The sequence below is a fragment of the Passer domesticus genome, chromosome 1 (assembly GCF_036417665.1).
Source record: "Passer domesticus isolate bPasDom1 chromosome 1, bPasDom1.hap1, whole genome shotgun sequence".
Classification (NCBI taxonomy): domain Eukaryota; kingdom Metazoa; phylum Chordata; class Aves; order Passeriformes; family Passeridae; genus Passer; species Passer domesticus.
The window spans coordinates 97,174,930-97,188,424 of NC_087474.1; the positions used below are offsets into that span (position 1 = coordinate 97,174,930).

The following is a 13,495-nucleotide window of genomic DNA, read 5'->3' on the forward strand; positions in this document are numbered from 1 at the left end:
ACACTAAAAACAATGTTCAACCCTATTTCTCCCCCTCCCCATTTAAACTCTCCAGCAAGCTCAACTTCCTGAGTGGTTTGCAACACTTGCAGCACAGGGAGTTAGTGGCTTAGCTCTCAATCCCTCTACTTACCTTCTCTTAAATACTGAGACCTTAACCCTCACCGCAACTCTCAAAGATTTTGAAATTTTCCCAGCTGTACAATGATTGTCGAAAACCCACATTACAGATTCAGAATGCTCCTAAGGTAATTCATTTAATATTTCTAGATTCGAGTTATTCACTCTACCCAAATGTTTCCTGTCAGCAGTTGCTGTTTAACGCACTGCCTTGCTACCAATTAAGTAGAATATATTTTACCACCACAATGGATCACGCTATTTCTTTTAGAACAATTCTGTGCTGGAATAGCTTTATGGAATATTTCTACCTTCCCAACTTTATAAACATCTATTTTTAGAGCAAAAACTGTGTGCCCCTGCCATGGTTAATCTATTCCTTACACATATACTGATAGTATTTTCTTTCCAATTATCATAAGCCACAGCAGCAACTTCAAGTTTCCAGTACAGACTGCCAGCTCTTCTTCAATTCTCCAAATTCTCCACTTGCTAAAACACATACCAGTTTCACTTTATTTTCATTTGCCTTTTTGGGGGAAGGATATTTTTAATGAAATAATCTTCTCTTGTGATTTCTACACTATATTTGTATCTGTTTACAAACAGCTACTCTTTAAAAGTGATGACTCAGCCAGTAATTGTTGGGAAAGACTCAAACATCAGCTCAGAGAATTGCAAGCATTACCCTGCATTCATTTTTATAAAATAACACCTTCAGGTGAGACCACATCATAAGTTTATATTCTCACAGAGAAAGATGGGCTAATCCAAGTCATTGGTGAAGTTTACATTCCCTCCTTTCTTCATGTTGGAGCTTCTTGCTGTCTCTTCCTGACACACGATCCCATAAAATAAAGCTGTCTGCACTGCCAGGCCTCTCTTATGCAATGCTGTCCCTGATAGTGCTCCCTCATCCAGCATCACTCAGACCACTGAGAGGCATGGGGGTGTTTAAATGTTTGAGCTGCTGGCTGGAGAGCAAGAGTGTTGTTCTTCATCTCTAGTAGGAACAACTGCTCTGTGACTTTTTTAAAAGGTATTTTAAGAGTGCCACTTCGCAGACAGAAGAAGCCCAAACCTGTATGACTGACTGCACATTTTGAACTGAGTTAGGATGTTAATGGACAGACTGCAATACTGCAATTCAACCACCCTGTGTGGTGGGGATTTGCCAGGGATGAGGCAACCATTACTTCTCTGGGCAATCTCTTCCAGCAACTCAACACCATCACACTAAACAACTTCTTCCTTATATTGAATGTAAACCAAACTTCAGTTTAAAGCCATTCTCCCTTTTTCTACCACTACATGTCCTTGTAAAAAATTTGGTTTTGGAGAGCCAAAGGTATGCAAATAGCAAAGCAATATACTTGGTATATTATCTCATCAATAACTTTTGTTTTGTAGGTATAAATGCACCAGCATCATTCTGTACAACACTGTATTAGAAATATCACTAAGATTTCAAAATAAATAAAACCTACACCAAATATAATCAGCTTGGACAGTGAAATTTGGGCATATATTATTTGTGATCTGCAAAGCATAAAATTTCTAGCCTCTACATCTTGCCATGAAATGCATTTGCCCTGTGCAGGTAACTGCTTTTTGTGACGTAAACCAGCATATTAAAGCTTACTATAAAATAAAGGTCATGGAAACAAATGTGTTATTGCAATTAACCAGCCAATTTATTACAAAATAGTCTGCAACAAAAAGAAGTAAAAAACAGCCCTTCATTGAAACAAAAAAGTTAATAATTTTGTACAAAACATAGTTTAATGATTCCTTCATCAAGAAGGAAGGAACATAATCAAGTAAATTACTTCAAACAGCCTGTGAATTTACAAAAAAAACCACAAAAAACAAACAAACAGGAAGGCATTAACAAAACTGTCTGCTCTTTTTGTGTCCTTGTAGGGTGTCTGAGAAACAGACACATAACACTTCTGGTGAACTTGCTTTTGGCCCACTGTACCAAAATAAACTACAGAGAAGTCACCTAAAGACATAGCATTTATTTTCAAACCTGAGAAAATTATGAAGTAAACCTCAATCAGTTAGTCCAGTATAGCTTTGAAATCTTGACAAAGAGATGGTTCTGTCACTGCCTGCAGTAGTGCCATAGTATCCTTTGGGATCCTCCTGATTAGCTTCTTCTTACCTACCAAAACATCAGAAACAATTCATTACAACTGCAAATAACTATTAATTCTGGTTTAGGGAAAATGCTAATGAAGCAATGAAATCAATACTAGCTAAACCACCTAAAAAGCTGAAACACCTGGAATATGGGGACAAAAAAAACAATAATAAAATATGCTACTGTTCCTCCACACTTATATCAGGCTAACAAATAAAAAAGTTTCAAAATTGTATGTGAAAATATTATCAAAGAAAGCAGGAGGAATTTGCTCCTTGATTTTCTGTTTTTATGGAGCTTTTTTTTCAGATTTGAGAACCTCACTGAATTTTGAAAAGTATAAGCCCATTTATTCAACAACTTTACCCACCCAATAAGGTCTTCCATTAAATCCCGGTTACTTTGAAAGACTGAGTGTTCCATCAATAGAAATACAGACAGCAAAAAGGACTTCTTACAGATTAGAAAGAACATGTAAAATCCTAGCAACAGTTTAAGTCCATCACTATACAGAGTCAGCAAAATTGTCAATGATGCAGAAAGCCAGAAGTACTCAATAAACATTTGCCCTGTATCTGGAAAGGAGACAGATGATGTATTTATATCTCATCATGATAAGGAAAGACTCTTGCTCCTTTTCCCAGTGGTAATAACAGCAGGGATGTTAAACAATAACTGTGTTTTAAATACTTAACTCTGAAGAATGATGACAACTCATGACAAGCCCCTGATGTTGATTTTTAATAGGTTTGGGAATAGTGGGAAGAACTTCCTCCCCAAAACCTATGAGCTTGATTTCAATTCCCATGGAGAGCAATGGAAAGGCATGTGCAGGGACACAAGAGAAAACCACATTTATATCAATTCCTGTCAACAATATCATCTTACAGAGGTAATAGTGTTTAATAATTGCGTTTAATACAACCAACACAAACTCCAAAATGACAATAGAAATTGCAGCTGTTAAGTCAACACAGGGGCTTTTACCAGCCTTGTTTATCTCTGTGCTACAGATTACTGCAGCATGCAGAGATACTGGGCAAACTTCACAGGATCCCACCTGAAAGTCAGTGACTTCCCTGTCATGACTACTGACATCCACACATGCTACCTGATTTCAGAATATAAAACTTAAAATACCATGTTTAGAATTAGCTCTGACATCTCTACATAATGCTTAGCTTTCTAGTAACCATCTCTACAAGATGATTTTCTGATTACAACAACATTGCTCAGGGCTAGGTCTGGCGCAGGGCAAACAAAACTAACTTGTAACTACATAGAAAACTACCAATATCTCTGTAAATGGATTTCATTGTATGCCCAAAGGATCGGGACACTCAGTATAGTACCAAATTCAGAAGAAAATACAAATATAAACACAAATATGTACAATCAGAGTCTGAAAAACAGCCTTCACTTATGACCAGAGACCTTGGGGATACAGAGATAATGAAGCCTGTTCACACCAAGGGTATGCATGTCACTTGTCAGCACAACATGTCTTTGTACAGCTCCACCAATTATTGTATCAACCCCTGCTACACCAGTGGAACAGGGCTAGTAGAAGTATAGGTAGATGTTAAGCTGGCTATAAGCAAATGGAGAGACAGCATTTGAATTACTTGGACCCCAGTGATCTGTCAACCAATCAGAGAGAAAGTTTCCATCTTAAAAGTTTCATAGTAAAGTCACAAGTCACAGCCTGCTAATTGTTCGGGCAGCTGTTAAGCAAAGATTTCTGAAGCCTTGATCTCTCAGTAGAGTACTTGAAGTCTCAGATATTTCCAAAAGAAACTGGACTCTGTAGACAAGAAGAGTGGATTGCCTTAACATTATGGATTCTGCCTCAGAGAAGGTAAGATTTATGAAAGAAAAGTAGAAAATTACTCTTTTCAAGAGAATGCCACCAACGACTTTCTACAGACCTTTGGACTTTTCCTGCTCCACCTCCACAATACTCAGGAAGTACAATGTTAACAGCCTTCCTCAGGAATTTAGGAAGAAAGATTATTCCCTTTCTAAAGGGCAATTCTCACTGCCAGAGAAGCCAACTGACAGGTCAGCTTTCTCTTCCTGGGTAAGAAACTGTGCAGAGTTAGGCCTGGACCACATGCAAGTTTCAGGTCGGTATCACAGTTAGGCAAGCAGCTCTATGGGTGCAGCAGAAGGAACCTAGTGACAATCACTATTCAGACTAGGAAAACTTCACCTCTACTTCCCAGCCCATTTTCCCTGGCATCTGTGGTGGTGTGACTTTGTGGACGGCTGAGACCACTTTTATGGCTGATGCACACAGCCATGGAAGCTGAGATTCTGCTGCAGTAAAGCTGCCTGGGACTGTGCCTCCACCCTGGAAGTGTGCACAGAGTAAACAGCAAAGCGTGCACAGAGAAGGATGGAGGAGCTTTGGCTTGGATTGTGGTCCGCCAGTCAAAGATCCCAAGAGCAAAACCTTTAGCATTAGAGATGAAAACTCAAATGTGTCCTATATGGATCTCAGAGAAGTGAGGCAGCTCCCAGAGAAGCTACTGTCCTATTGGTTGTGCCTACTGCATTCTCTGCTTAGTCCTGGTCTCATCCAAGTGAAGCAAGCAGCCCTGCCCTGGTTTCTCAGCAGCAGTGAGCAGACTTGGGGCCTCTGGATTTGGTGTCATTGAGTAACTCAGAGAAGGAGTTCCTCTGGGAAAGGCTGTTGGAATTCTGCTCCATACAGAAAGTCCACAGGTCTCAAGAATGTGGCTGGCAAAATCCCAACCATCAGTTTGTGAAAGCGTGTCTTCTTGATACATTCACACTGCACCACCAAAAATCAGACTTTGCACTCAGGCGTTGCTGCAAGCCTTTGATATGGGAAGGAAATGCTTCCTTCCAAAAGAGCTGCTTTCTTTTGGGGGCACTGGGATCTCAGCAGCTATCAAAGGAAGCTTATATTTCAAATCAAATAGGTGCTACTGTGGAATGACTCACTCAGAGGGCAAATCACAGAGTCAGCATTGAGAATCTGACCATCACCGCAGCTAAATTCATCAACAGTGCTGGCTGCTTCAGGAAAACATCTTACTGTCTACTTTTAGTATCTTAAAACTGAAAATTCTATTATTTCTGGGGCTGGCCTGCAGGCAGACTGCACAACTGTTTAAGGAAAGAGCTCCCCAGGGACCAGGGACACAGACAGCTTCTTTCACCAAATGGAAGTGTCGGAGACACACCAACACCACTACTCTGCACTGCTTCTGTTTCCAAGTGACTCTGGTGACACTTTTTTGGGTAAAAGTTTAAATTGTGGAAGAAGCTTATTTAGTTGCCAGTTAATCTACATTTTTAAAAATAGATTGAGCATTTGTGTTTCATTTAGTTAAACTTGCTGACAATACTTACATATTTAACACTGTCTTGTAAAGCCTTCTGGACTGTACAAGCTTACTGAGTGCCAAGCATCAACTGTCCTATGAGAATAAGGCTCTAGAAAATGCAGTGCTGGAAAACATTTTAATCTGCCTATTTATACTTAGTAAATTTGAATAAAATCAGAAAGACCATTAATGTACATCTGAGAACAACATTTTAGGATTAGAAAACTTTAAAAATCCATTAGATTTTAAGTTTAATTACAATGAACCATAGACAAAATGTAAAAATAGCTGAATACTTACAGACTTTTAAGGATGTAAGCAGACATTTGTAAACAGCTTTGTGATTTAACAGTTTGACAGTGAAGGCATGATAGCAGAGCCATTCTGCTACCTGAATAGGGAATATGCCAGATACACCTTTGTTAGCTTTAGCAATCCCTAGAGATAGAAAAGGAAAATAATGTAACTGAAAATGATGAACATTAAAAAGCATGTCTGGTCTCTCTTCCCTTTCTATAAAAATCACCCCAGGATTTTTTACTAGAAACCTGTGCAGTCAGTGAAGTCTTGTGCATCAGCAGAAAACCAAGAAACTAGTGCCTGAAACACAATCTTCAGAAAACTGAGTCTAAGAAGAAAAATGCACTGTGATTCTTATTATGCATTTCACATTATTAATTCCTGATCTGTATCCCAAAATTACACAATTGGACTGCGCATTCAAGATGTTCTATTTGTCTAAAAAAACCCCAAACAAATCCAAACCCACTACTTCATTGCCATTAACATCCTATACCTGCATTTACTGTTTTCAGGATAGCATAGCAGCATGATGCAGTCTGAGAGATAATCCTTAGGAAGAAATCAGGATTTTTTCTAACTTGCTGGTTGAATGGTAATTGGAGAACACAGGCATGGAACCTGTTCACAAAAACAGCCTATTTAATAAAAAGTCATTTGCAATTTCAAGTGAAACTATGACTACATAGCTTAGGCACTATACAACATTTAAATGCACACAACAGTCTTTAGGTGTATCAACACTGTTACTGCATGATACCTCTCCCATATACAAACATTCCTGGAATGTCAGATGTAAACATTGCTTGTTTGTAAATTTAATGCTGAAAGAAAATCTTGAAGCTCTCTGCCTTGGTAACAGACTTCTCCTCTGAGGATAGCATAACTGTGCAGGGAAAACTAAACTACCCATTGTCACCAATTCCACATCACAGATTACGCCACCAGAGAACACTCACGTGAGAAAGAGTAAGAGGAAGAAAAACAAGGCAAAACCCCACAATAAATTCTGTTCAGGTATGCAGAAAAATAGACTTCCAAATTATTTCACAGCCCAACCTTTGCCTATTTGGAAGCCACCTCTATAGATGTTATTTGTATCATATGCTTCCTTACACCTGTTTGAAAATATTTGGAAACTGCTGACTTTTTTTTACCTTCAGACTCTGGCATTATAATCCTGCTTATGCTGAATATAGCCAAGTACAATGTTGATTTTTAATTAATCAAGAATGTATACACTTGTTTATGAAATTAACCCAGCAATCTCAAAAAATGGTGACATTTGCAATATATAAAGGATAGACCTAAGTACCATGCTGCATTAAAGGTCTCTGGTTGAATTAACCTGACATACAGTTATCATGGTGGACAGTCTTCTAAATAACATATGAAGGCCACTATTAGAATGTTACCATAAAATCAAACAGAAGTAACTAAGTAATCACATCTATCAGAGAAAAATCTTAAATCAAGATTTAATCAAGCCAAAAGTTTAAGAGCTGGACACATCAGTGCTGTACTAGACAGACCCAATTACACTTCTTGGACAAAGAATACAGCTTGAAAGTGGACCAAGATGAATTTAAGAACAAAACCAAAATATCCCTTCATAACAAGTGTGACCATAAGAGCAACATCTGATTTCTGTGAACAGTGAAGAACGTCTTGCACATTTTTGTGTTCAAACAATAGAAAACCCATTAATTGCTGCTGCCAATCATTCCAAGTTTTCAATGTATGTAATTTAGTATTTTCTTCCACCCTGCTTATCAGTTTTGATTTCTTTCCCTTATCTTAGTTTAAAACATTCACTTCCTCTACCGATCAAGCCAAGGTCACAAATGCCAAGATACTACCAGCTAAGGAGCAACTAAAATGTTATCAGAAATAAGAAACTACAATTAACTTGGTAGAATGAAACCTCACTTTACCTAGAGTTATACTGGTCAAAGTTCTGTATGACTTTAACAGATACAAAGTTCTAAATATAAACTACCTAATATTTAACTGATCTAAATATAAAATGGTTAATAAGGCTTCTTATCATACTCCTGAATCAAAACAGACTGGTTATCTTGAGGTCAGCTATCAAAACCAAGACACTGAAAATCCATTTGGTGAAGTATCACTTAAACACACACATCAAACATATTCCTTTATCCTAAATCTAACAGTATTACCTAAGAACAGTGTTGAAACAAGAATAACTTGACCTACTACTGACATTTCCTATTGCACACATGATACATATACCTACATATACACACATATACACACACTGCACACCTACATGGCACTTTTTTTTTGATTCATAGCTCCTCCATGTGTCAAGAAAGAATAATGAAATATTCATGCTTATTTCAGAAGACAGTGACCCACCTGTAAGCCTGGAGTAAAAATATCTTGTAGATGTTAATGAGAACTGTTCTAAGGCTGTTGATCTAGAACAGAACAGAAACAGATCTATAAGAATATTTTAGTGTCATAATAGGATTGGTTGAAGATTTAGACAAAAAACATTTTATGCTAAACTTAAAAGATTTCTTTTATGCAACTAAGTTAACAGTATCAGTTCCGGAACCCTACACTTTATTTGATGTCCACATTTCCAGACTATGTGGATTTCCTCTCAAAATAAACTTTTATGTTATAACTCAAAGCAGTTTTAATGCTCTTCATCACTAATCACTGTATTGCCAAACATCCATTTTCATATTCCCACCTGTAAATCAAGAAATAAACTATGACATTTCAGTTTGAGGACTGCACTCAGTTTGTATTTCATGTTTTTCCCAGCTGTTATACTTGAATTGAAGGAAAGACTTGATCTGATAGAAGTACAGCTGTAACTAGAAAAAAAAAGTAAAAAAAGTAGTTACTCTATGGGCTAACAGACTAACTAAATTAAATTCTGTAAAGTAAGCCTCATTTAACTTCCCGTGTTACAGAGATTTCCTGCTAATCAATGAGCCAGTAGCTAAAAGATGACCATAATTAAATTCAATGCTGAAAGAGACTAGGCCCTGTGGCATTAACAGTACTAGCTAAGGGCTGACTGCAATATCTCAGGGCTGAAAAATTCAGCCTGCTAAAAAAAGCCAAATCAATAACCTTAAAAACAAACTAAATTTATTTCTTAAACACATTATCTAGCCAGAACATTATTAATTACTCCAGTGACAATCATCTTATCTATATCTATGATCCATGCAATGCAGGAGCTTAGGCTTGAAGCCACCTTAGTTACTGGAACAACCGTGATGTTCCAGCTACTTATGTCAAGCTTATCAAAAGCAAAGCCTTGAAACAAACACTGGGGTGCGATAGGCAGTGCTGGGGTAATGGTTAGACTTGATCTTAAAGGTTTTTTCTAACATAAACAATTCTATGATTTTATGATTCTGATTAGTGTCTCCCAGACCAGTAGCATCAATATCCTTTTCAACATGAAGTGCTTCTTTTGAGAACTCAACTAGTGAATAAATCTCTTTGGCTGTTGAGTTTGGTCCTTCATTATGGGAACACATGTCATATAAATTCCTTTCCTAAAGTGACCGAGCTTTTCTGTTTAGGAAGACTACTGAGGGACTTTACCACACTGTTGGTGGAAAACCTCCTCCAAATTTTCCACTTAAATGCTTAAGGGATGTTTATACTAAAAATGGTCAATAACAAAGCTAATGAAGCAATATTATCCTTGAGTTTAAACAGTTCTTTCTTTTCGATCTTTAGCAAATACCTAATGCCACCTCTAATAGTCCATGTACAGTGTCTACAGAACTTTTCAGTAGGATACATTCTTCCTGTCTGGAGTTCTATGCCACTTCAGACTGCTTTGTGTAAATGGTCACACTTGCTAGTTTAAAAAGAAGTTGTCTTCCCCACACATTCTTTCCCATCTGAAGTGTACAGGAGGGAACACCTCTGATGTTGAAAGGATTGCTAGTCCCTCTAGTCTATACCAAATTAATCCCAATCTATTTTGCAATTAATTCAACTACACCATTCCCAACACACCCTTGTGCTTCTCCCACTATGTATGAGATATTGTAAAGCTGACACTGGAGTGCACAACTCTATTTACCTGGAGTAATCGCAGTAAACCTCAAGTGTTTTTATATCTAATAACAAACCACACCATGGGATCAAACGACAATCTGGCAGCTGTTTAAATTTGGAACATCCTGGGATATCATCAACAGGAAAATTCACCACTGTCTTATTTGGGTTTATTAAAAGGCCATACTCGGGAATACCTGTTGTTAGAGTCCTAAAACAGATATAAACAGTTAGGCTAAGCCCCCTCAGCAAAGCAGACAAAAACTGGCAGCATGCTGCAAGACAGAAGATCTTGAACAAAAGGGCAGAAATCAAAGAATGAAGGGAACCACAGCCAACTCTTCAGGTTAAGGAACACAGCTAGAAATGAAGAGAAGAGAAGAGATTAGAGGTAAATAAATACATAAAATACATAAACTTGAGGATAATGGAGAAAAAAATTTATAGATTAATGAAAATTAAGCACATCAGCCATGCAACACTTGAGACCAGCTATATGAACTACACTCACAGAAACCTCTGAAATAAAAATCACTGAAAAATGTGACAAGTTACTATTTTTGGAAGTTAACAAAACCAAGGAGAATCCATGTAACAGAAACCTCACTCATCTGATGAAAAGTTTTGAAGGGGAATAGTTTCCCTACGAGTGGTTTCACAGTCAGAATGCCTGCTGATTACCTGCTATATACTGATCAGCAGGGTCACTGACAAGAAGCAGTTCTTACTTGGCAATGTACTTATGTGCAGGCTTTTAAAGAGAGGAAGAGGTAGGTTCTTCTTCTTGGGGAGTCATAGTCTTAATGCTGTCTCCTCGAAACCAATTTACTGAGTCCCCCAGTTCTAGTACTACATTAGGAAAATCTGGTTCTACTCCATTTGTGGCAGAGAGCTCATAGGATCTGATCTGTAAACAGTTCTGGAAATCTCTCACAGAAAAGGCTACTTCTCTACAGAAAATCAACACAGCTGGTACACAAGTTGATAGAACAAAGATGCAGACAAGTTCAAAGGGCAATAAGGACAATATCTGCACTGCTACTCAAGTGACATTGTGCTGAAAAGACATTGTAAGAGATTAATAGCTTGAAGCCCTCAGTGTTAGTTTGATTTATCTGTAAACCCACAGATCCGTAGAAATTTATTTCTGTTCTGATAGGGAAATGAGGATAAATGAAGTCTTCAGAATAGACTACCACTATTTCATACAATTTATACTTCAAACTGTACTTAACTGATTGCTCCATCACCTTCAAAGCTCACAACAAAGCTACATCTTTGTGACTACGTGAAAGCATGATGCAACTGACAACACTAAGCAGATGCTAAGCTTTTCTTCAAGACCTGTCCTTTGGATCCTTTATATTGATTCTGGCATCAGCTGAACTCCCCTAGGACTGACTGTACACTTCTGTCCACAGTAACCAGGAGCTTCTGGGATTCAATTTTTAAAGAAAAGGTAGTTCTGAAGCATAATGAAGAATTACTATTTCAAAACTTCAGAGTGAACTGCACACTACCATGCTATTGGTATCTTCAGATATTCATTATGGAATGTTAATGACCAGAAAATTCTTAGCAATATTGGATCGGACCACAGCTGCATTCTTTCCTGGGGAACGGAAAACAGCAGCACGAGTTCCCAATAAAAACATTTTGAGAATGGAAATAAGACATCTTAAAAAATTTGAGGGAAAATGGTTTTCAAAGACAAGTGTCAGCTGCTTTGGTTAGGCTGCAATACTAATTTTTGCTTGAAGCTCCACCAAGGTTAGTAGGTAGGTCCCTAATTCAAACTTAAGCAGGAACTGCCCACCATATGAACGGCAACAGATTGTTAACTGGCTATCAAGAATGCAGTTTTAGGATTCTTCCCAAGCACAGGCTACTACCAAGGATTCCAAAATAGCCCTTGATTGTTAACTCATAAAACAAATACACCTATGTGCATAAAGATGAAAAAGAATTACATAAAAGATAATAATGCTTACTACTTTGCAGACTATGTCTCAGCATACCTTAGAAAAGTTCTTGCCTTCATTAAATGTGGTGTAAGCAGCAAAAAATCATCAATGAGACGTATTAGGACTCTGTAATCAAGAAGACACCAATCTTAAGATTTCTTAATACACAATCTTTTCAAAGCTTTTTCATAGACGTCAGAACAACAATGTGCCTGCCTATTTCAATTCACAAGATGATAGAGGCCAATATGAACTCCAAATTGAGACTCATAAAGAAATTCTCTGCTATTTTTTTCCTAAACATAAATGAAAAAATTAAATAAAATCAAAAAGCAATGAGTGGCTAGATGAAACATGAAGGAATTTACAACACACTAACTTCTACAATGGCATCCCTGAATACAGGGTTTTACACCTTTCTAAGGGAAAATTTGCAGTATTTTTCTCGACAAGACAAGGGAACGAGGTGCCAGACCAGGAACACAAGTAGATTCTTGATAGGTTCCAACTCTCTCTTTGTTTACCAGGTAGTAACTTGTTCATGAAACTATAGCTTGAATGGAAAGCAGAATACCATCTACCACTGCAAAGGCTAAAATTTTCCAACAGATCCCAAGCATGCCCACATTTTTCTGGTAAATCCTGCCTAGCAGATCTCAGAGAAGTAGCTCTGGAGATGATGATGTACAGTCTCATCTTAAAAGCAAGAGTACTGCCATCACTATGCCAGATCAGCTGCACCTTGGCCCACTCAAGTCAATAACCACCTTATTCTTCTGACTTCAAGGACAAATTAAATTATCAAGATCATTCAACAGACTCTTAAACAACATTCTAAAATCTGCTCTACATAACAACAGCTGGTACATTAAAGAGGGCATTCTTCTGAAGCAGTTTCAAAATTTCTGCTTTCTAAACACCCTTTGAAATCAACAGACAGCTTTTCAGACTCACATCAGAGCTTCTTCCTCAAGCCTGTAAGAAGTGCTTTTGTAGGGAAATGTTTAAAATTCTGACACCCAGCAAGCCTCCCAAGAAGAGACACCAGACAGATGTACTTATCTGGAGTACTCCCACAGTTCTTTTTTATTTTCTTGGGGAAGAATTCACAGCAGTGAAGGGATATGTCTGAACACAAGTTTCAGGTTCCAGCTCATGACTAAATGCCCTAATCCTGGATTCAGCTGGGGATCTGTTTATACAAAGGTAAAAGGAACCTCAAAATTTTTACAGCTAATAAAGAGGTAAAGTTTTTGTCAGGCTAGCTTTCTGTCAAGCTCCTAAGGAGCAAGCATGTGTAGGGCACAAATACTAAGAAGATTTACCAAAAATCACACAGGACTTCAAACAAGAACCAACATAACCCATAAACATCTCCTGTAAAGCTCTGACCTTGATAAAATGTTAAGATTTACCGACAGTGGATTGGAAAGCCCTCAGGCAGAAATCTGGAGTATCAGTATCAGGAAGTATGTAACAAACATCTCATCTTCTCTGAGGTGAAAAGACCACAGATGATGTGGGAATGAGTGAGATATAAACTTCTC

At 37.7% G+C, this 13,495-nt stretch overlaps 1 protein-coding gene across 5 annotated transcripts in view; it reads right to left on the minus strand.

Moving 5' to 3' along the window:
• Window positions 1-1,790: 1,790 nt before the first annotated feature.
• TERT (telomerase reverse transcriptase) overlaps window positions 1,791-13,495 on the minus strand; it is a 30,156-nt gene continuing 18,451 nt past the window's right edge. For 2 of the 5 annotated variants that reach the window (XM_064430498.1, XM_064430487.1), the window contains exons 10-16: window positions 12,003-12,074; window positions 10,010-10,195; window positions 8,648-8,774; window positions 8,305-8,366; window positions 6,419-6,543; window positions 5,923-6,060; window positions 1,791-2,287 (exon numbers count right to left, since the gene is read on the minus strand). In XM_064430498.1, the coding sequence (XP_064286568.1) occupies window positions 2,184-2,287; window positions 5,923-6,060; window positions 6,419-6,543; window positions 8,305-8,366; window positions 8,648-8,774; window positions 10,010-10,195; window positions 12,003-12,074 (814 nt within the window). In that variant the 3' untranslated portion in view covers window positions 1,791-2,183. Of the gene's footprint in view, window positions 2,288-5,922; window positions 6,061-6,418; window positions 6,544-8,304; window positions 8,367-8,647; window positions 8,775-10,009; window positions 10,196-12,002; window positions 12,075-13,495 lie in introns of those variants that run through there. The other 3 variants (XM_064430470.1, XM_064430476.1, XR_010367287.1) reach the window with 3 other exon arrangements.